Source organism: Podarcis bocagei, assembly GCF_964188305.1.
Source record: "Podarcis bocagei genome assembly, chromosome: 9".
NCBI lineage: Eukaryota > Metazoa > Chordata > Lepidosauria > Squamata > Lacertidae > Podarcis > Podarcis bocagei.
The window spans coordinates 22,237,366-22,257,690 of NC_138134.1; the positions used below are offsets into that span (position 1 = coordinate 22,237,366).

At 42.5% G+C, this 20,325-nt stretch overlaps 2 protein-coding genes across 3 annotated transcripts in view; one reads left to right on the forward strand and one right to left on the reverse strand.

Annotated features, from left to right (window-relative positions):
- Nucleotides 1-8,855, forward strand: part of MTMR7 (myotubularin related protein 7) — a 41,615-nt gene extending 32,760 nt beyond the window's left edge. For both annotated transcript variants that reach the window (XM_081208877.1, XM_081208878.1), the window contains exons 13-14: nucleotides 1,689-1,815; nucleotides 4,470-8,855. In XM_081208877.1, the coding sequence (XP_081065003.1) occupies nucleotides 1,689-1,815; nucleotides 4,470-4,835 (493 nt within the window). In that variant the 3' untranslated portion in view covers nucleotides 4,836-8,855. The remainder of the gene's footprint in view (nucleotides 1-1,688; nucleotides 1,816-4,469) is intronic.
- Nucleotides 8,556-20,277, reverse strand: VPS37A (VPS37A subunit of ESCRT-I). The gene is made up of 12 exons (XM_081208947.1): nucleotides 19,952-20,277; nucleotides 18,236-18,310; nucleotides 17,020-17,134; nucleotides 16,422-16,522; nucleotides 15,757-15,970; nucleotides 14,576-14,646; nucleotides 13,859-13,986; nucleotides 13,713-13,771; nucleotides 13,560-13,628; nucleotides 12,012-12,155; nucleotides 10,714-10,794; nucleotides 8,556-9,921 (listed from the first exon to the last, which is right to left on the reverse strand). The coding sequence occupies exons 1-11, from the start codon at nucleotides 20,113-20,115 to the stop codon at nucleotides 10,714-10,716; spliced, it is 1,221 nt and encodes a 406-aa protein (XP_081065073.1). The 5' UTR covers nucleotides 20,116-20,277; the 3' UTR covers nucleotides 8,556-9,921.
- Nucleotides 20,278-20,325: the final 48 nt, after the last annotated feature.

Consider the following 20,325-nt stretch of genomic DNA (forward strand, 5'->3'; position numbering starts at 1 on the left):
ATCAGAGGTCCTGTCCTCATGTTGGAAACTGACATGCCCAGAAGCAGTGCCCTTCAAACTGATGCAAATCATGCAGCTGGTGGGGCTGGCATGCATGGCAGAGTCAGTGGTAGGGGGGCTAGCCCCACATGTACTCTTTGGTCCCTTCACACATTTGGTAGCTATGGATACCAAATGCCTAATGGGGCTGCAGTCTTAACCCTGATATGCTGTGAGGATCGCTGACACTGGAACGAGCACATCCAGTCCCCTAAAATTATATTTATGGAAATTTACAAATAATGTTTATTATTGCTACAATTCAAAAGCTGAAAATGTTTTATGTACAAATGCAAATGGTAGAAATCAGGATCTCTCATTGGTTTCCTTTATGGGGTGTGCTGTTTTATTGTTCTGATTGCTTTGTTCCCCGAGGAAATTGTTTTTTAAAAGTTGATCTTAAGATAACATTGCCTCTTGAGAATTAAACTGAACTACTATAGATTTGGGAAAGGGGTGGTTGTGTTCACGGGAATCCACTTAGCGCTATCATTAGAACTTACAGCATTACAGAGCCTCTTAAAATAGCCTCACAAGCCCTTTCTAAACAGCTCTATTCTGAATCCACCTCTGACTGTTACTTAACCCTGCTCTGATCTGCTTATGCGCACGCAACCCACCTTTGGTTGCATGTAACCGGAGGAACTGGACAACAGGGCGGATAAGTCTAACCCAAGTTGTCCACAACATGTCTTTATGGTGTACCCCACCTTCTCTGAGACTACTGTTTTCAGGTTAACCAGGGAACTGTCATGTAGGTGAGGTCTGTGACAATGACAGAGTAAACTAGAGTAGGTCACGGGGGGAACCAGCGTCTCAGGGTTATGTGAAGAAACATCTGCCTATACATTAGGTGTTCCTTCTCACTGCAGCACACTCATTGTTTCAGGGATCTTGTGCTTGCGGCAATTTGTGAAATATTGATTGCTCGACAGCTGCTTCATGCTGAAATGTGTCACTTTCCCAGACAGAAACGTCTCAGAAATCTAGGAATATATATTTGAGCTGCATGGCTTTGCAGACTTCCATGTTAAAATTAGCCCCTAGATAGAAGAAGGCAGGCAAGGATTTTCACATGTCAACTTGAAATTTGAGGAACTTCCCCCCTTATTAAACTTGTGTCTAGTATAGCATAGAGCAGGGGTCAGCAAGGTTTACTGGCCATCGGCCGGATCACTCCCACGGAGATTGTCTGTGAGCCAGACTGGCGCAGCATGACGCCAGAAATCTTGTCTGCGCATGTCCACAGTGCCAGAAATTGCTTCTGCGCATGCTCAGACACCAAAAATTGCACCTGCGCAGAAGCAATTTTCAGCGTCTTGACATGCAGACGCGATTTTCGGTATCTGCGCATGTGCAGGCGCGATTTCCGGTGCCGCTCGGTGAGTTCCCACGCTGTGCTGGTTTAGCGCAGAGTGCGAGGTGCTCGCTGAGTGGGCAGCTCAGTTCAGGGGCGGCTCGTGGGCCAGTAAAAGTCTTTGTGGGCCGCAGGTTGCCGACTGCTGGCAGAGGTCTGCGCTGGGCCTTAAAAGCGATCTTATACTCATTTAGGTACAACTTTCCCCATTGAACTCTGTGGGACATACTCCTGAATAGGCATGTACTGGATTTCCTTGTGAGTCCTGCAACCTCATTCTTTCGTTTTCCAGATTCTGGAGTGGAATGTACAACCGCTTTGAAAAAGGGCTGCATCCTCGGCAGTCTGTTACTGAGTACTTATTGGCAGTGAAGGAAGAAACACAACAATTGGAGGAAGAGCTACTGGTCTTGGAAGAGGTATCTTTATTTATTTATTACATTTCTATCCCACCTTTGGGGTGTTAGGGCCAGGGGTAGTCCCTCTGGTGGGGGACATGTTATGCTCCTTCTGGGGTAGTTTGTCCACCTTTGGTCCCCATCCTGCTCTCAGCTCCCACCTGTAGCTCCTAGAAGCTGTCAGCATGCAACTGGTTGGCTAAACCAGGTGAGGGTAGCTGATGGGTCTCAAACCTTCCATGAGATAGGGACTTCCTCTGCATGCAAAGACAGGCTCTGGAGGACGAACCAATAGTGGGTCCATAAGGTGGTTTCTGCATGTGCTATAGAGGGGGAAGATGGGATTTGTCAACCTGGGATGGTAACCCATTGAGAAGGAAAACTCTGATCTTAAACCTCCGCTGCCTTGTGGGATATCATCAGCAAGGCCCAGAGTGGTTTCTTGTCATCTGGGCAGCCCAGGACCTCCATCCACACTGCCCAGGCTTGCACTTTGGTTTGACTTCATCCCCAGTGGCACATGCCATTCTCTCTCATGATGGATGCCAACAATCCCACCTTTCCTCCAAGGAACAAAGGTGGTCTATGCGGTTCTCCGCCTCTCTGTTTTATTCTTGTAACCACCCTGTGAGGGAGGTTAGGCTTAGAAACTGGGACTCATCCAGTGAAGGAGCTTTCAGAGTTGAACAGGGCATTGAACCTGAACTCCCAGGTCCTAGTCAACACTCTATAACCACTACATTTCACTATGCTTCTTGAGGTCAGTGTGGTGGCCCAGCTTTGATCCAGTTCAACGTGTGTGTGTTGCATGCAGCTGGTGGTCCTAGATGGGGATGCGTCCATCAAGCTAAACTTAGTCCATCACTATGAAGATACAGAGATGCACCTCCAGCATACAGATCTCCCTTTCTTGACTGGAGCACTTGCATTCCACCCCCCCCCCCAGCTAAAGCTAATTTTATGACTTTGGATGGATTGTTCCCGACGTCTGTCAGTGTTTATTGTACCAGCGAAATAGTACCAAATACTTCACAATCCCTGATCCTAAAAGTGATGAGACAGAAGACTTTTTTTTTGTCTTGTTTTTATTATGATTTCCCATCCTCTCTTTCCTGTCCCCCCATAAAATTGTAGTTATTAGCTGCCATTTAAAATGAAACATTTCCCCCGTGGTGACTTATAACATGTAAAACAATTACAAACTGTATAAAATATAAACAGCATAATCAGAGGTGTAATAGTAGCAGTAAAAACATTTCAGATCAATATATTGCAGCCAGCAGTAAGACTAGGTAAAGGTAAAGGTACCCCTGCCCGTACGGGCCAGTCTTGACAGACTCTAAGGTTGTGCGCCCATCTCACTCAAGAGGCCGAGGGCCAGTGCTGTCCAGAGACACTTCCGGGTCACGTGGCCAGCGTGACAAAGCTGCATCTGGCGAGCCAGCGCAGCACACGGAAACACCGTTTACCTTCCCGCCAGTAAGCGGTCCCTATTTATCTACTTGCACCCGGGGGTGCTTTCGAACTGCTAGGTTGGCAGGCGCTGGGACCGAGCAACGGGAGCGCACCCCGCCGCAGGGATTCGAACCGCTGACCTTTCGATCGGCAAGCCCTAGGCGCTGAGGCTTTTACCCACAGCGCCACCCGCGTCCAGACTACTGCCTGTTAAACTCTCTCATTAAAAATTGTTTTTAGAGCCCACCTAAACACTACGAAGGAGAGAGCTGATCTTGAGGGAGAGTGTTCCATAGACATGGGCACATTGCAGAAAAGGCACTGTCTTTTGTATACACCAGCCTTCGCTTATTTTATGGAGACTACACTAATGGGACTTCTGTAGCTGATCTCAAATCCCTGGCAAGTTCAGTTGGGCTTAGACAGTCTTCTAAGTAGTTTGGTACCAAACATTTATGTCAAAATAAAAAAATGAAGACTGGTCAGGAATGACCTTCCAAAGATGAAAGAGAACCCTCCAAAAATTGGACCTTATCAAAACACATTTTCTCAGGATAAGAAAAGAAAATACATTTTGCCTGGGGGTGGGGCGGGAATGGTGCGAGTCAGTATCCTAAGTCTCCAGGGTGGAAACTTGCTCCACTGTAATTTCACTTGGCCATTCTCTCTCAATCCAATCCATTATATTTCATGTTGTTCTCCGTATTTAGTTTTTTTTGTTCAAAGCATTTATACTCATCCCTATGCACAAAGGCTCCTAGAGTGACTTAGATCAAGAAAAGCAACAGATGTGACACAAAAGGATAAAGGGATGGGGAGAGAAGAGGAAAATAATCAACCTCAGGCACCAAATTTTTGATGTTTATAATAGCCTTGTAACACCAATAATTTCATGCCTGAGTTTGCTTGCTTTACTCTTCCCCTCCCCATCCTTTTTGACCAGTTAAGATGGAAACGGACAGGTTGCTGTTTTGTTTTCTTTATTTTAAGGCCTTGATGGCCCTTGAGAAATAGTAAGCATATTTGGAAATAATGTTAATATGGGATGTATATTTTCTCTTCCCTTGCTGTCCCCTTTTCCTTTTGTGAGGTGCCAGGGCAGGGACTGTGTCATTTTTATTGATATGTGAGTAATTCTGGGAGCTTTTCTTGCTGAAGAGCGGGATATACATGCTTTGAAAGATAGAAAAACGAGGAATGAACTGTTTCTTGTCTTGCAGAGATTGGCCAAACTTACAAGCGGGCCGTTGAATAATGGTGAGATGAAGCAAAAACAACGAAATGGAAGCAATGACTTTGGACATTCTACTTCCAATGACAGCATCGCCAACACTCCCCAGGATTACACAGGCAATCTGAAATCCTTCTCCTCCCGGAGTCCATCACAGGGAGATGAAGAAGACTCAGCCCTGATTCTTACGCAAGATAACCTGAAAAGCTCCGATCCAGATCTCTCTGCCAACAGTGATCAGGAGTCAGGTGTGGAGGACATGAGCTGCCGGTCCCCAAGCGGAGGGGGATGTTTGCCCAGCGAGGATAGCACCAAAGACCGCGATTCGGACGAAGCTGTTTGTCTTACTGTCTGAAACGACAGCCAGCCAGGTGACAAATGACTGCATGTTGAAAGAGAGAAAAGTCCAAAGAAATAGAGTTGTGCACTTAAGGTCCAGATGTAACATAGTTGTAAGCTAGAATCTTAACTGGAAAAATAACCTCTTATATTTAGCTTCTCCTATTTAAAAACCGTCATGTATTTATGGGATTGCTTCATCTTCCTTTAATAACTGACAGAGCCATACAGAACAGACAATTTCTATTTAACTTAGAATTCTAGGTTTGTGTTTAGTTGGTCGACAGCAGTACCGTTCCAAAGAAGCTTCGAGAAAACATGTTGATGCAAGCCATGCCAAAACAAAAGAATGACTTGCCCTCACCATTCCTGCAAAATAACAGCTTGCCGCTTTATGGATACAGCTGAACAAAGAAGTCCACTTCTTGAAGAGCATTACTCCATCTGTTCAGAAAGTTATAGTTAAAATAGTAAAAAAATAAATCATTCACAGGTTGCTGGATTTATTCCAGCCTTCCTCAAACTGGTGCCCTTCAGATAATTTGGATTACAACTGCCACCAGCCCCAGCCTGTGCAGGTGATTAGAAGACGAGTGTAGGCACAGACAGCATACCAGTCACTTGCTGCAGATTCTTAAAAGGACCAAGTATTTAGAAATCACTTCCCTGTGTTACAGATGGGGAGCACTGAAGCAAGGCTGTACTGCCGAGGACCACAAACCCTGAGGACCACAAGCTTGTGCCAAGCAGGCCCAGAAGCCCCAATCTTTCCTGCCCCTTAGCTTTGCAGAAGAGGAAGAAAACAATGAAGTTGTAGCTCAAATCAACAAAGGGCCTTCTCTTTGCTTTCCTCTAAGGGAGACGCTTCCTTAAATACTGTGACCCTGATCCAGTTTTAGTTCCAGGTATAGCCATGTGTAACAACAGCTTCACGATCAAGGATGCAAAGTCACAAGCCCATGTAGAACAAAAGATACCCTGTCCATTCTGGTTGGGTTTGTAGCACTGAGACAGCAAGGGATGTGAATCCAGGTAAATGCAGAGAGGCTGTTTATGGGGATTGATGTCTTTTGCTAGACTTCTGTCTCCGAGAGCTCTGCTTTTATATCATTTTGGGGGTGGGGGGATTTGAAGATGATTGCTGCTTAATGGGACCCCTGTACTTAAGGCCTATCTTTGACTTCTAGTTTGGAAGATACTGGGCTGTATTCAATGCCCCGCAAGTTGAACTCTGCCTGTGCAACAAGACCCCCTGTGCATGTCCCGCAAACCACATTTTGTTCCTGATTAAGAGTTTATATTGGATTAGCTATCATGTGTACGTACAACAGTCAAACCCTGGTTTTAGTCTAGCGACAAAACAGGAAAAGAACTCAGGGTGTGGTCATGCAGGCAAAGAGGGTGTGACAATGCAAACAGGAGGGGGCTTGATTCAAAAATAGTTCCTGTTAAGGTATATGGAGCTGCAATAAGGTAAATGGACTGCAATAATCCAGATTAGTTGGGTTTGGTTAAACTAAGTGATTTTGGTTACTAGTAGCAGAAAACCCAGCAGAGTCACGGACCCAGATTCCTGTCACTTCTTCTTATGTAAATGTAATGGCTGTATCTCACTCCTGGAGTGGGCGGGGAGTGGGTAGGCCAAGGGACATAATTTTGGGAGCAAACACTGTCCCCAAAACTCATAGCGCCAGCCTTTAGTGATAAAAACCTGGTAGGGATGTAACACATCTAGCAACATTCAGAAACTTGCAAGATGACTCACATTGGTTTTAAACATTCCATGTTTTGAAATCAGCTCCACACTTTAGAATCATACATCTTTCTAAAACATATGCGTAGAATACCTGATGTACATTCTTAACGATTTTTCTGGATAGGAATGAAGAATGGTTTCTTTCAAAACTTGGAAAGCATGGAAGCCACCATGTTTGTGGAATCACATATGAAATACGGATGATGTGAAGGTGAAATCTGGGAATTGAACTTAAAACAAGTGTAACACTGTATACTATATCATCTTGTCTGTATTTCTAGAAATATAGGAGTTTGAAATATGAAAAACACTTCGTAAAATTTGTGCAGCATATTTTAATGTCCAGTTTTGCCGCTCAACTCCTGATGGTTTTGCTTGGGATCTCTGAACTCTTGATTTAAGACCTTATGGCTTGTTTTGTTTCTGTATCGTCTTAATGCTGCACTATACTACCTGAATGAAGGTTATTTAAATAATAAATACATAAGGACGCACAATTATTATACTCCATTGTTTATATTTAGGATTATTATAATTTTGGAAAATTCAAGATATTCTTTTAGAATAAATGTTTGTGCTCTCATCAATTTCTTTGAATCCGCAATCTAGAGGCGTGCACTGCTCAACTCTTTCAAGACACTTAACCCTGCCACCAGCTGCTTAAGTAAGGGGGAATGTAGCCCCACTCCTCCGCACTAGTTCAGTGGACTTCAAACCTTTTTGAACTAAACTCCCCCCAATGGGTGGATCAAAGGGGTTGACTATTCCACTGCCGTGTGCTCAAATGACTCACTGTTGGGGTGCAGAGATATAATTTTAAAACCCTAATGCACCCTGAGAAATGTGAAATTTGAGGTGGATCTATAATCTGTTTCTGCACCCTGGACAAACTGCTAAGGACTTTTGGACTATTAATAGCCAGCATGCAAATTTTGTCTTACCTGCATGCTTTATGTCCAAACTATCTACTCTTAGCTGTAAAGCTATTTAAGTGCCAATTCAAGCTCCATCTTCACATGCTGTTTAAAGGAGAACCAAAGCTTAGGTATGGCATGGCATGGTTCTGCTCAATAATATTAGAGACTGATTTTAATTTGCACGTCCACCATTGACCAGGAAGAAACCAAAAACGACTGATATATTCCAAGATAAATTTCAGATTAAAAGAAATGTACAACTGATGGGACACACAGGATGTTACAGCATACCTTTCCTTCTAACAAAAATGCTCCTATTCTGGCTTTCAGAGAGCCATTCCTTCCACACAGTGCTTTCCTCTCAAATTCACTTCCACCATAAACAGCATTTCATGGCTACTTAGTCCTCATTGACCTACTTTGCAGATAAAGTTGCTTTCTGTCTTCCTGCTCTCCCTGCAAACCTCAGTGCTCCCTTCAGCATGCTGATACACCCATCGTTTCTCAATAGCCCCAATGGTATATGTATATACCACCCTAAATAAAAGGTAATAAAGCTTAATCTGTTAATTTCAATAATAATAATTTATTATTTATACCCCACCCATCTGGTTGGGTTTCCCCAGCCACTCTGGGCAGTTCCCAACAGAATATTAAAAACACGATAAAACATCAAACATTAAAAACTTCCCTAAACAGGGCTGCCTTCAGATGTCTTCTAAGAGTCAGGTAGTTGTTTATCTCCTTGACATCTGATGGGAGGCATTCCACAGGGCGGGTGCCACTACCAAGAAGGCCCTCTGCCTGATTCCCTGTAACCTCACTTCTTGCAGGGAGGGAACCACCAGAAAGCCCTCAGAGCTGGACCTCTGTGTCCGGGCTGAATGATGGGGGTGGATACTCTAAAGCTTAGTTCAATATTACTCAAAGCTGGTTTCTTTCAAAATGCCCCTAAAATCTTATGTCCCAAAGGGCATGTTTTAAGGAAGAGAAACGAAGCTTCAGAGGGCAAGCAAGCAAGCAAGTTGGTAATGTCGTCTAAATGACAAATGTAGCAATAGTATGTTTTTCCACCAAGCTTGTTTTATTTTCAGTTCAAGACTCAATGATGCCAAGAAGAGCCCGTTAAGGTATTGTAACGCTGAACTCTACAGCTGTTTCTCACTTGTGAGATCTGAAGTGCTGGTTTATAGATGCAAATATCAGTACCAGAAACTTTCTGAAAAAGCCCTTGCAGCCACCCAAGAAAAGGAAGTTTAACTTCTTTTAACAAAGTTGAGTGACACCGGGCGAGGCGGGAGAACAAGAGATATATACACTTGGAATTATCTGTTAAATTACCATTTTTTTATAATTGTGTAGGGGGGAAATTGAGTTAAAGAATGTAAGGTCGGTGAAGTAGTTTGAGTTCCTTGGAAGAGCTACAGCACCATGAGGTAAACAAATAATCTAACATGTTTATATATGACAACAAAATTCTTTGGTTTTGGTGAATCACTATATCTTGAATTTTTGCTCCAAAGAAATCTTGGGCTCCGTTCTTTCAGATGATTCTACTTCCTGCTTGAATTGATTCCTCACTCAGGTTGGCCACAGCGCTGGTCTACCCAACCTTCCCTTCAAACCTTGGTATGTGTTTGTATTATATATGCAGGATAAAATCCCTTCAGCGATTTCCACACATCCAAGGGCAAAAATAGAGCAGCTGAAATCTACCCATACTCTTGCCCTTCTTATGTGGTGCTAGAAGCTGGGAAACTACTCTTCCTCTAGAATGAAGACCTGATCCCACAAGCAGCTAACTGTGTACATCTCCTCAGTAGGGTGCAAGGCCATTTTCAAGTCTCCTAGCTTTTTACCTGCCACCACCACTTAATTTCAATAGCAATGTAGTGTGTTGCTGTCAACATAAAAATGGTTGAAAACTGGATTTCAAGAAACAGAATTCTTTTTTTAAAGAGGACTTAACATACGAGTTTTGCCTCACAAACTTTGCAACTTACTTTTAAGTAACCAACATTTCTACAGCCCCTGCCCCACCCCAAAACAGCAAATGTTTAATACAAAAGTTATGAATTATGTTGTATAAAATTTAAAAATCTAGTCAAAATTACATGTTTAAATATTTAATCTATAAAGTAGGTGGAGAGAGAAGTAGGAACTTAAATATGATAAGGATTATCAATAATAATGACAAGAAATATTTAGTGCAAACACTGCAATAGGAGGATTTCTCGGATGAAATGAGAATAGAAAGACTTCCTAATTTGTACCAAAATAATAATCATCATCATCCCAGTTCTGCATACAGTCTCTTCTATAAACACAACATTGGTGATGAAATGCTTATTTGCAAAATAACAGCTATATGAAAATGTGCTTTTCTGGATTCATTCACTTGCCTCAGAAATTCTATTTAGCTGGAAAACCTGTGAACACAAACATAACTACAGTCAGTCAGATTTCTCATTGTACACAAACAGCTTCGCAAAGGCAGGCTTCTAATTAATCAAGGGTAGAAAGCTTCCTTTTGCCTCCTGATTTGCTTGCATTATGTCATAAGAAAAGAAAAAGAAAAGCTGGAATCAAACAACCATGTAATGCAAAATTCCATTAAGCTATACTGGGATTTCCCGGGATTTGTACAATTCATTAGCTTAATTCAAGACAAGCTGAGAAAACCCAGAAAACTGAGGATGGCAGAAAAGTGAGCTTCTCTTGGGAATTACAGGGACAGAACTACCTAAACCGTATAGAAACATATACATGTATGTGACTACAGCAGCAAGAATGTTACTCGTCCCAAAATGGAAAGAAGCAGAAGTCCCATCAAAGGAAGAATGGATACAAAAACCTATGTAATATGCAGAAATGGCTAAACTTACCGGAAGAACCAAGAAATCAAGATAACAAACGAATAGAAACGGTTTATTAGATATTTACAGATAAATTGTAAAGAGATAAAAACATTGGCAGGATCATTGTAATAACCTGCAGTTTCCTAAGAGTATATATTTAGATGAATAAATGAGCAAATTAACTTAATTAGGATATGCATAGGATAGTAAAAATAAATTTAAGGAACCGCAGAAAGAGGGGGGAAGGAAGTCAAGTTTTGAAATGTCAATGATTGTAACATCAGCGGAATGTATGAATCTGAAAAGTATAAGTAGCATTTAAAAAGAAAAGGCAACTCAAGTCTGAATATTGTGTGAACATACCTATAATGGAGCATGAAATTGAATGCGCATTGCTATTGCCTGTTGAAGCTTTTCTTCTTTCGCTCTTCTACAGTGGCAAACCTAAAAGAGAAACACAAGTGAGCATTCATCTACAGCCACATGCTCTATATAGCATGCTTTTTTAAGGTTTATGGGCCACATGACATGAATCAACTCACATTTTTTTATCTTGGAGCATAATTTGCTAACCAGTCACATTGCATTTGATCATTTTACTGTGAAAATCAACAGGAAAACAAACCACATTCCACTAGCTGGCTTTTGGCTTCAAGTATGGGACATATTTTGGGGCCCTAATTTTATTAGCTGCACATGACTTACAGTTTCCCCGATTGATATGGAACAAAAATAAAAGCTGTGCATTCTTCAACCATAGAAGCCTCTAACCACCAAGTAATCTTTGCCATTATTGGCCAATGTAAGCAATTTCTACAGAACTTTTAAATCTCATTGACTTCGGTGGGATAATTTAGTTCTTTTCCACGAATCAACAAACTAAAGATGCTTAATTTTGGTGGAATCATACCCCATTAGCCCAAGAATTTGTGCCTGTGCGAACAGACTTCCTCTACTTCTTCTCTCTCCCATGCATGCCCCCCCATTTCCTCTAGAGTATTGGGGGAATACCAGAACAGATTTGGGGAGCAGAAGAAGAGAGGGAGAGGAAGTCCTGTTGCACTAACAGCACAGGCAGTAATTTTTGTGCTAATGGAACTTGATATATATATTTTCAATTGCTGTTTCATGGTGTGAATTATATGTAATTTAGGCTGCCATCCTAAACCCATTTACCTGGGAGTAAGTCCATTAAGTCTCTCTGGAGTCATGGAGGCTTACTTCTGAGTATTGTATCTTCGTGTAGTGATTGCTTTAGAAAGCGGGCTTTAGAAATTAGCTGTCCTTTTTTGCATTCCAAAATTTAAAACAATTTATTTGAGGATATTTAGCAAATCTAAGCACAGCCTTGCATAGTACACCACACTGAGCATTAAAAGTACTGAGGATGTCGCAAAGATTATGCCACAAATTGGTGAGATACTTGGACAAGAGCTTGTGGTGAAATGCAGGAAGGCTCGAGGATAATCTCTCTACCCAAGATAGCAACACAGTTCTACTATACAATTCAAAAAGAACAAAAAGCCTATTTTTCAAAACTGCTGAAGAGAATCATTTTCTATCCCATAACAGCTTCTCTGCTGGACATTTTCATTCTATTTTTTAAGATTTAAGTTATGCAAAACATAATTCGTTTTAAAATGTAAGGGAATTTCACATACTGTTCTCTTCTCCATGAAGCTACTAAGAAAGTCATCTATTTCCGTTTTCCCTTCCAGAAAGTCTTCTGCAATAGTATCAGACTCTTCCTCAGCTTCGTGAGCTGCTACTTTCAGTCTTGCCTGCAGAGCACTTGCACTACAACTCTAAGCAAAATTGGAAAATGCTGGGTGACAAAAAGATTCCGATTGCAAAATGAAATAAGTGGTGATGTATTGTTGGTAAATTGATTGTTCTGACTGTATTCTGCTTTAATACTGCAAAGCCACTCTAGGGGGGAAAAGGTTTTGTGAAGGGCCTGAAGACATATAAATCTAATAAGTATGGCTATACTTAGTTCTAATTTAGAAATATTAAGGAAAAACTGAACTATTAGCTTTTTTGTTTATACAGCTCAAAAACTACATGCAGTCATTATGATTCCCAGAAAGAAATGTAAGCTGGTCAGGTAGGAGACCATTGTTAGAAACAGATATGAACACTAAGAGCTAAATGGCACCTTAAGCCAACAATGGAATGTCTAGGCGTGCTTTTTTATAACAAGAATACAAACTGAAATTTAATGAACTGCAGCTAAAATATGATGTTCATTTTTCACATGGTCTAGTCCTTCCCCTGCCCACCCCCCTAATATTTTTAAGAGGGTCTCTTCTCCCGTCTTCAGAGAGCAGCTGGAAGTGGGGAGGTAAAAAAAGGTCCTCCTTTTCTTCTACTCTGCTGTTTTAATCTGAAATCTTAGGCGCAGTACTGCGCCCAGAGTTCGGAAACAGCTCACACTAATGAAATTCCCGGTCGCAAAAAGCGCCTAGAACAATCGGAGTTTTGAACACTGTAGACCTGTGGTTCTCAAGATGTTGCTGGACCACAACTCCTACCTAAATTATAGCAGTCTCTGCTGTAACAGTTTATTCCCCTTAATTGGTGGGTCTTACAGACCAATCCTAACCCAGGCTAGATAGCAGATGGGCAAGACGGAATGCGACATAGCCACCGCTGCATTTATAGCTCTGCTGCTTTTGCAGGCCAGGGTACAAGGCTGGAGCAGGCAAAACCCAGCTCCACATTACGGCAGTCTAGGCAGCAGAGGCTCTAGTGGATTCTGAGTCAGCCCAGGCACACCATTTTGAGATTTTCTGCTGGACTGGGAATAGGGACACCTCTGTCCCATGCAATGTGTCTGGTCTGGTTCCCCTGCCCTATCTGGCAGATTGGAGGTCTGGATTGCAGCCTTAGGGGAACATTTACCTAAACTGAAATAGTACAGCCTACTATCTCATGACTCTCCCACCTCATTGTGGTGCATGGCAGATCATGGGATCTGGCGCAACCTTCCAATCTTTAACCTACTTTATAGGGTTCCTGTGAAGATAAAATGAGGCAATACCCACTTATGTTTCTTTGAGCTCCACCTTCGGATATAAATGTGAAAGAGGCCGGGAACAGACCTAAGCTAGAAGCTATCACTACATCTTGTGATAGTGAAATCTGTACGTTAACTACACACTGGGAAAAAGCACTCCCTTTTGATATGCAAGAGGGACAGAGCTTACCTCGCCCAGTTCATGCTGCCGTTGCATCTTCTTTTCAAATGTAGCCTTCAGCTGAGTAAGCTGTTCATACTACAAGAAAATAATGTCTTGACAATCAAACTCAAATATTTTCTTTCCAAGCTCCAGTAATAATTTCCCTCCCCCTTCACTTACTTTATCCAACACCGCTTGTCTTTTCGTCTCCAAACTTGGTTCCAATAAGAGGTTTTTTTCTGCAAAGTAAACCCACTGTTCAATTTTAGAAGGTTACCGTTTACTCTCACGTTACTCTATAAATTACAGGTATTCTGAAGTCTTACTTGCTAGCTCTTCAATACTTTTCACTAAATCATCCTTGTCATTAATGACTTGCTTCAACTGGGGCAGATTAACAAATTGTTCCAGCAGGACATCTTCTTGCTCATTCATGTCTGTCAGCTGCGATATGCTGCATTTCAAAAGAAACACACCTACATTTAAGATCACCTAAACATTTTTATCCACAAAGTAGAATCTAAGCCTCAAGTACCTCTTAGGTTCTAAATCCTAAACCTCTCATTCCTCACCTTACTGAAGATACGTTGCATGCAATTTCATTTTATGAACCTGATTCTGCAATTTTTTCAGCTGAAACACCCAGATGAAGATGAATGGAATATTTTGTTTTCCTCCAGAATAGGAACACTGCTTGTGCTATTAAGAAGCATTTTGGCTCCACTGAGATGGACGACAGAGCGCTCCTATTCTTTTCAGCCTGCAGAAACGTCTTCAACCCATTTGTTGCAATATCCTGTGTTCTGGGGGAATCACTGTATAACTAATCTGATTATAGCCACTGATGGATCATTTTCACGTGCCAGTGTTTCACAATTGGAAGTACTTCACTTGAGGTTTTCTAAGAATTTCAAGTTTTCTAAGAACATGAAAGAACTGCTTTCAGTTTCTCCAAAGGCAGTTTTTTAGGTGCAGATCTAGCTATGAGTGGAGCTGGTTTGCACATGAAAAATATACATTTTTAATGATACAAATATTTTTACCTAAGTTCCAATAGTTCTGGAAATGCATCAGGTACATCAGGCATTTTGTAACTGAATCCATTAGGGCTCCCCTGAAAAGTTTATCAAGAAGGTAAGACAATGAATGGTATTTCACCCGAAAATAGATCATGACTAACAGATTTGTGAAGCAACAGAAAATTATTTGCTGTATGACTATAATATGAAAAGATGACTCAATCTAATTCACCAGTGTAGAATAATCCATTGGACATAAACTCTGAAGCAACAACAAAAGTCTATCTAAGCCTCTATGACACAGATTTTGTACTCAGCAGCACTCTATGAACTTATACCACACACAAGTATAGAGATAAGATGTAGGAAGATGTGTTTTATATTTTTTAAAACATTCGTTTTCCAATATGTAGGTTGAAGGATAATCAGACTGAGCATATCCTCAATTGATAAAAATATTGTTTTTCAGATCATTGGGAAGAATTCCATTGTGTTCTTCCAACAGAACAATCCTCTCTCTGGCTGTTATGTCCTGACCCCCAATCGACTATGAAACAGCAATTCTGGCTCATTACATGACTCCCACCCATAGTTCTTTGGATTGTACATGGACATGGTGCACATGTAAACTGTCTTAAGACAGCAACACTGGAGTGAGGAATGAGATACTGGGTTGTATCCGACTAAGCTCTACTCAGAGCACAGCCACTAAAATTAATGTTATTTATGCCCCTTAATGTTACGTTCATTAATTTTAGTGGGCCTTCTCAGTGTATACTAACATAGGATACAATTTTCCGATATAATCTTAACTGGCTGGTGACTCTGGGGCTCACACTTGGGAGGTGTGAAATACCCTTGTTTGAGTTATATGGAGTAACAGTTTGAGAAACCTCTAGCATGAGGACATAATGCTTCTCTTGCTCTTATATAGTTTCTAATTATGCCGTATAGGTGGAGCACTATATTGTGGTCTGGTTTACGTGGGCAATACAATTGGAGTTGGGGGCTATTTTATGCATTGAGTCAATCTGGACATATGGCCCTGATTTTTTTCAATGACTAGATCAAGCAATCTATCAACATCATAAAGCACTTTAAGTTATATTTCTGCCCAAACACCCCAAATCCTTTTATATGATCTGTGTTTGGGATTATGAGGCGCATAAAAAGTTTGAATTATAGCTATCACCAGACATACACACCTGTGATATGGTTTCTGCTGTTGGAACAGGTAATGGCAGATCTGATATCATGCCAAAGGAAGGAGCCGCAGGTCTGTCTGCAGTGTAGCCAGAAGAAAGTGATTCTGCAAGTGGCACAGATGTTATAGACCTATTTGTTTCTTGTGGTAGGTATGGAGAAAGAAACGGAAAGTTCTGAGCATAGGGAGGAATTCCAGCTGGTTTGTTGTAAAGGCTAGGGGAAAAAGGAGGGAGACTGTGTGTGAACGAGATCGCAAGTCACTGTGTGCATTATCCCATAATCTTTGCTTTAAAATCTTTTGGGCGCCTTCATAACCCAGGTAATACAGTTGGGGGGGAGACAGGCCAATAGAGGTGGCTTTTTTAGCCATGGTTTTCTGCCATTTGCTGACAAATTCCTCATTGGTCAGGTGTTGGTACAAACCCTTCCCTAGATTAAACACTGAAATCCTGAGCCAATGTTTTAGGGCAGCCCACCACGCTTTAGTTGAAATTGGGCATTCACCAGCTTCTAACGGAGTTGGGGACGCAGTTGGGTACCTGCAGCAGAAATCGTATAAATTTTGCCTGAAAGCCATCTAGCTTTGGCAGGTCCCCATTATGCCAGACATTTGCTAAATTATGTATTATGTATTATCATCCTTATTTTCTCTGTTTACACTTACTATGGATATGATGTTGAGCTGGGAGCCAAAACTGGAGGATTCTTCCAAAATTCATCAAGTACACTTTGAACTATTTTTCCAAGGTCTGAGTGCATTGTGAACTGTTAAGAGATTAAAAAGCTGTATTTAATTTTCAGAATTAAAGCATGATATACAAGGCAAGTCATTTTACACTGACACCAGGAGGTCAATACAGGTGCCACTGTTAGGCATTATCTCGCCCCAGGGGCTGTCAATACAGAGGCCTCAATCTGAATTGTTTCCATGATTAAATACAAATTGAGGTTTGAAATAAGGGATCATGAGCTCTGCAGAATACATACACAGGATTTGTGGTTTTTTAAATAAAAAAAACCACCTGAAATAAACTGGAAAAACACCTAAAATGCTATGGCTTCTAGTTCAAAAACTAATTGTAAAAAAAATCTTTCTTTTTCTATATAGAGCACATTAATATTTCAGTAAGTGTATTTCTTTGAAAACTTTTTTTTGCAATAGAATATAATTGCTGCCACCCATGTATCCTGGAAAAGACATGAACAGTTTATTATATGACCACCACTTAAATTTTCAAGGAAAATGATACAATTGCACATACATTGCTTATTAATGGGCAGGCCACATACACTCCTTGTTTGTCCATTAAATGATGCCGTATTGGAGGGAAAACACTGATGACTGGTTTTTCCTGAGGAAACTGAGGCGGAAGCAATCTGTGAACACCAAAATATATTACCATCACTTTCATGTAAATAAGATATCTGGGGTTATTATTATTTTTTTTAAAAAAATCTCTATTTGAATACTCTTCAAAGCATATGGTTTGCATTGGAAATGAAGGCAATTTCCTTCCTTACAATTACTACTCTACAGACAATAGCAACGTTTATCATTTAAATTATACTTAAATTATAACAAATGTTAATTTCAACTATTTACAAATACAAAAAAACCACAGTCCTTAGGCCAAAGCAAGCTAGTCAAAGGTCTTCATCCTCTGTCCACAAATCAGCAAACTATCAAAAAGGTCACTGTATACATTCAGTCAGCTCCAAGCTCATCACTCCCCTGTGTGCAAGGAGAATGAATGGTACATGTACACTTGGCCAACTGTCTTGTTCTCTAAGGTGAATATGCATGAGCTGTGGTGAGCTTCAGGCTTGCATACACTTTTATCCTCACATGCAAGAGGAGCAGAGTATAAACCTTCACTTTGCACTTAACTACTACAGTTCTGAAAAGGGACGCGGGTGGCGCTGTGGGTTAAACCACAGAGCCTAGGACTTGCCGATCAGAAGGTTGGTGGTTCAAATCCCCGCAGCGGGGTGAGCTCCCGTTGCTCGGTCCCTGCTCCTGCCAACCTAGCAGTTCGAAAGCATGTTAAAGTGCAAGTAGATAAATAGATACCGCACACTCCGGCGGGAAGGTAAACGGCGTTTCCGTGCGCTGCTCTGGTTCGCCAGAAGCAGCTTAGTCATGCTGGCCACATGACCCAGAAGCTGTACGCTGGCTCCCTCGGCCAATAAAGCGAGATGAGTGCCGCAACCCCAGAGTCGGCCACAACTGGACACCCTTTACCTTTTACTACAGTTCTGCAAAACCAACCAAATGAATTAAAATGAACTATGACCAAAAAGTGCATTCAGGTCCTGGGTTGCTAAATAAAACAACAGGCCAATTGTGTTTTTGCTCATCTCAGCCCCAAGGTGTGCAAATCTGACCAATCTTTAGTAGAGGAGAGGATTGTTTCCCCAAATTGCGAAGCACAGCTTAAACATATAACGTGACATATAAGCAGATCACACAGTACTTACATGTTAATATTTATTGTCAGGTTGTTTACAGTAAATGGCAATCGATACTCCACATCTTTTTGTATTTCAGCTATACTGTTAAAAGAAATGTAGGTATTTACCAAGGGTCACCGGAACACTGAAAATCGTCAAGCTTTTAATGATACCGGCAAGTTATACATTTTAAAGTTCAAATGATTTTAATGGGAGAGTTAAGCTAAAATCTCTCTCTTAGGGTAATTCATAGAACCTTAGAGCTGGAATGGACCCAAGGAACATGTAGTCCAAACCCAGGCAATGCAGGAAAATGGTTTTAAAAGTGCTTAACTTTCACTGGATATGCCCCATGTTCCAATTCCTGCTACTTTCTGTCATGCTGACTTGCAACCAAAACTGAAAGAAACTGTGGAATGGGCTTTGAAGGCATTCTGGTGCCTCCAGCTTTTTTCTTTTGGTACCAGAAAGCTATCTGGAGCACTTTATACCCCTGTACAATAGTTAATTAAAGGGACGTGGGTGGTGCTGTGGGTTAAATCACAGAGCCTAGGGCTTGCCGATCAGAAGGTCAGCAGTTCAAATCCCTGCGATGGGGTGAGCTCCCGTTGCTCGGTCCCTGCTCCTGCCAACCCAGCAGTTCGAAAGCACGTCAAAGTGCAAGTAGATAAATAGGCAGGAAGGTAACCTCTGGCAGGAAGGTAAACGGCGTTTCCACGCGCCGCTCTGGTTCACCAGAAGCAGCTTCGTCATGCTGGCCACATGACCCAGAAGCTGTATGCTGGCTCCCTCGGCCAATAAAGCGAGATGAGCGCCGCAACCCCAGAGTCGGTCACGACTGGACCTAATTGTCAGTGGTCCCTTTACCTTTTACAATAGTTAATTAGGATTGGTGGGCCAGGATCTCCTCTCTTGACCTCATTCCCAAACACAGCTTGCCAGCAAATTTGGTTGCCACTACGTACAGTACTCTTCTCTCTCTGGGTTGCATGTGCAATACAGTGGTACCTCGGGTTACATACACTTCAGGTTACATACGCTTCAGGTTACAGACTCCACTAACCCAGAAATAGTACCTCGGGTTAAGAACTTTGCTTCAGGATGAGAACAGAAATTGTGCTCCGGCGGCACGGCAGCAGCAGCAGGAGGCCCCATTAGCTGAAGTGGTGCTTCAGGTTAAGAACAGTTTCAGGTTAAGAACGGACCTCCGGAACGAATTAAGTACTTAACCCGAGGTACCACTGTAATGACTAAGCCATTTATTTTTATATTCAGGACTGCGGCGAGTATTAGCTTCCCCTCCATCAGCGCCGCACCCACTATCGCACCTTTGCCTGTCTTTTCACAACTTTGGCTCTCTCCTCCGGATTTCGCTTCACGGACTTACGGAGCCGTCAGTCACCAACCACCTTCGGACTAAACACTTCAAGTCACTGTCCTTCGCTCGCGTTTCAACAACAACAAACCACCTGGTCTCTCAACTGTATGGAGAAGCTGGAATAAGCTCCAGATTCAGAGCAATAATAATTGCTAACCGCGTTGCAGTCTAGATCCTTATCCGACAGGCATTCCCTGTAAACATTGTCAGCCGGATAAACATCCGGCTCTCCACCCCCAGCCGAAGTTTGTAACTCCAGTTCTGAGAAAGGGGTTGGGGAATAAACTGGCCAACTTGTTTCTCCCCCCCTTTCTCTCCCCCCTCTCTCTGACACCCCTATCCCCCCTAGGCAGCGCGCCACTCACGCGGCGTGGGCGCTCCGCAGGGACTCGATCTGCCGCTGCTTCTGCTGCTGGAGGCTGGTGAGAGTCGGCGGCAGCGCGGTTCCACCGGCCGACGAGGGCGATGAGGAGGAGGCGGCGGCCCCGCCACCGCTGCCGGCTTTGGAGAGCGGGAAGAGCCAATTCATCCTCCGCTTCGCGCACCGAGCAGGGCAGAGCGAGACCGGGCCCTTCCTTCCCTGCTCCGCCGGCGCCGCTCTTCCCGCTCCTGGCCTCGCTCGCCACCCGCCACAACAAACTCTCCTCAGGCCGCCAACCTTCCTCCTCCTCCTGAGGGAACAGGAAGCCGTTCCTTGCCGTCGCGAGCGCCCTTCCCACCGCGTCATCGCCGCTCGGCA

Bases quoted from the DNA above. Each gene is read 5' to 3' on its own strand.
- VPS37A (XM_081208947.1), bottom strand. From the start codon at position 20,115: ATGAATTGGCTCTTCCCGCTCTCCAAAGCCGGCAGCGGTGGCGGGGCC. The intron at 18,311-19,951 runs GTGAGTGGCGCG...TTCTTTTAACAG, and splicing joins CTGCGGAGCGCCCACGCCGC to TATAGCTGAAATACAAAAAG. The intron at 13,987-14,575 runs GTAAAAATATTT...TTTGAAATGCAG, and splicing joins CCAGAACTATTGGAACTTAG to CATATCGCAGCTGACAGACA.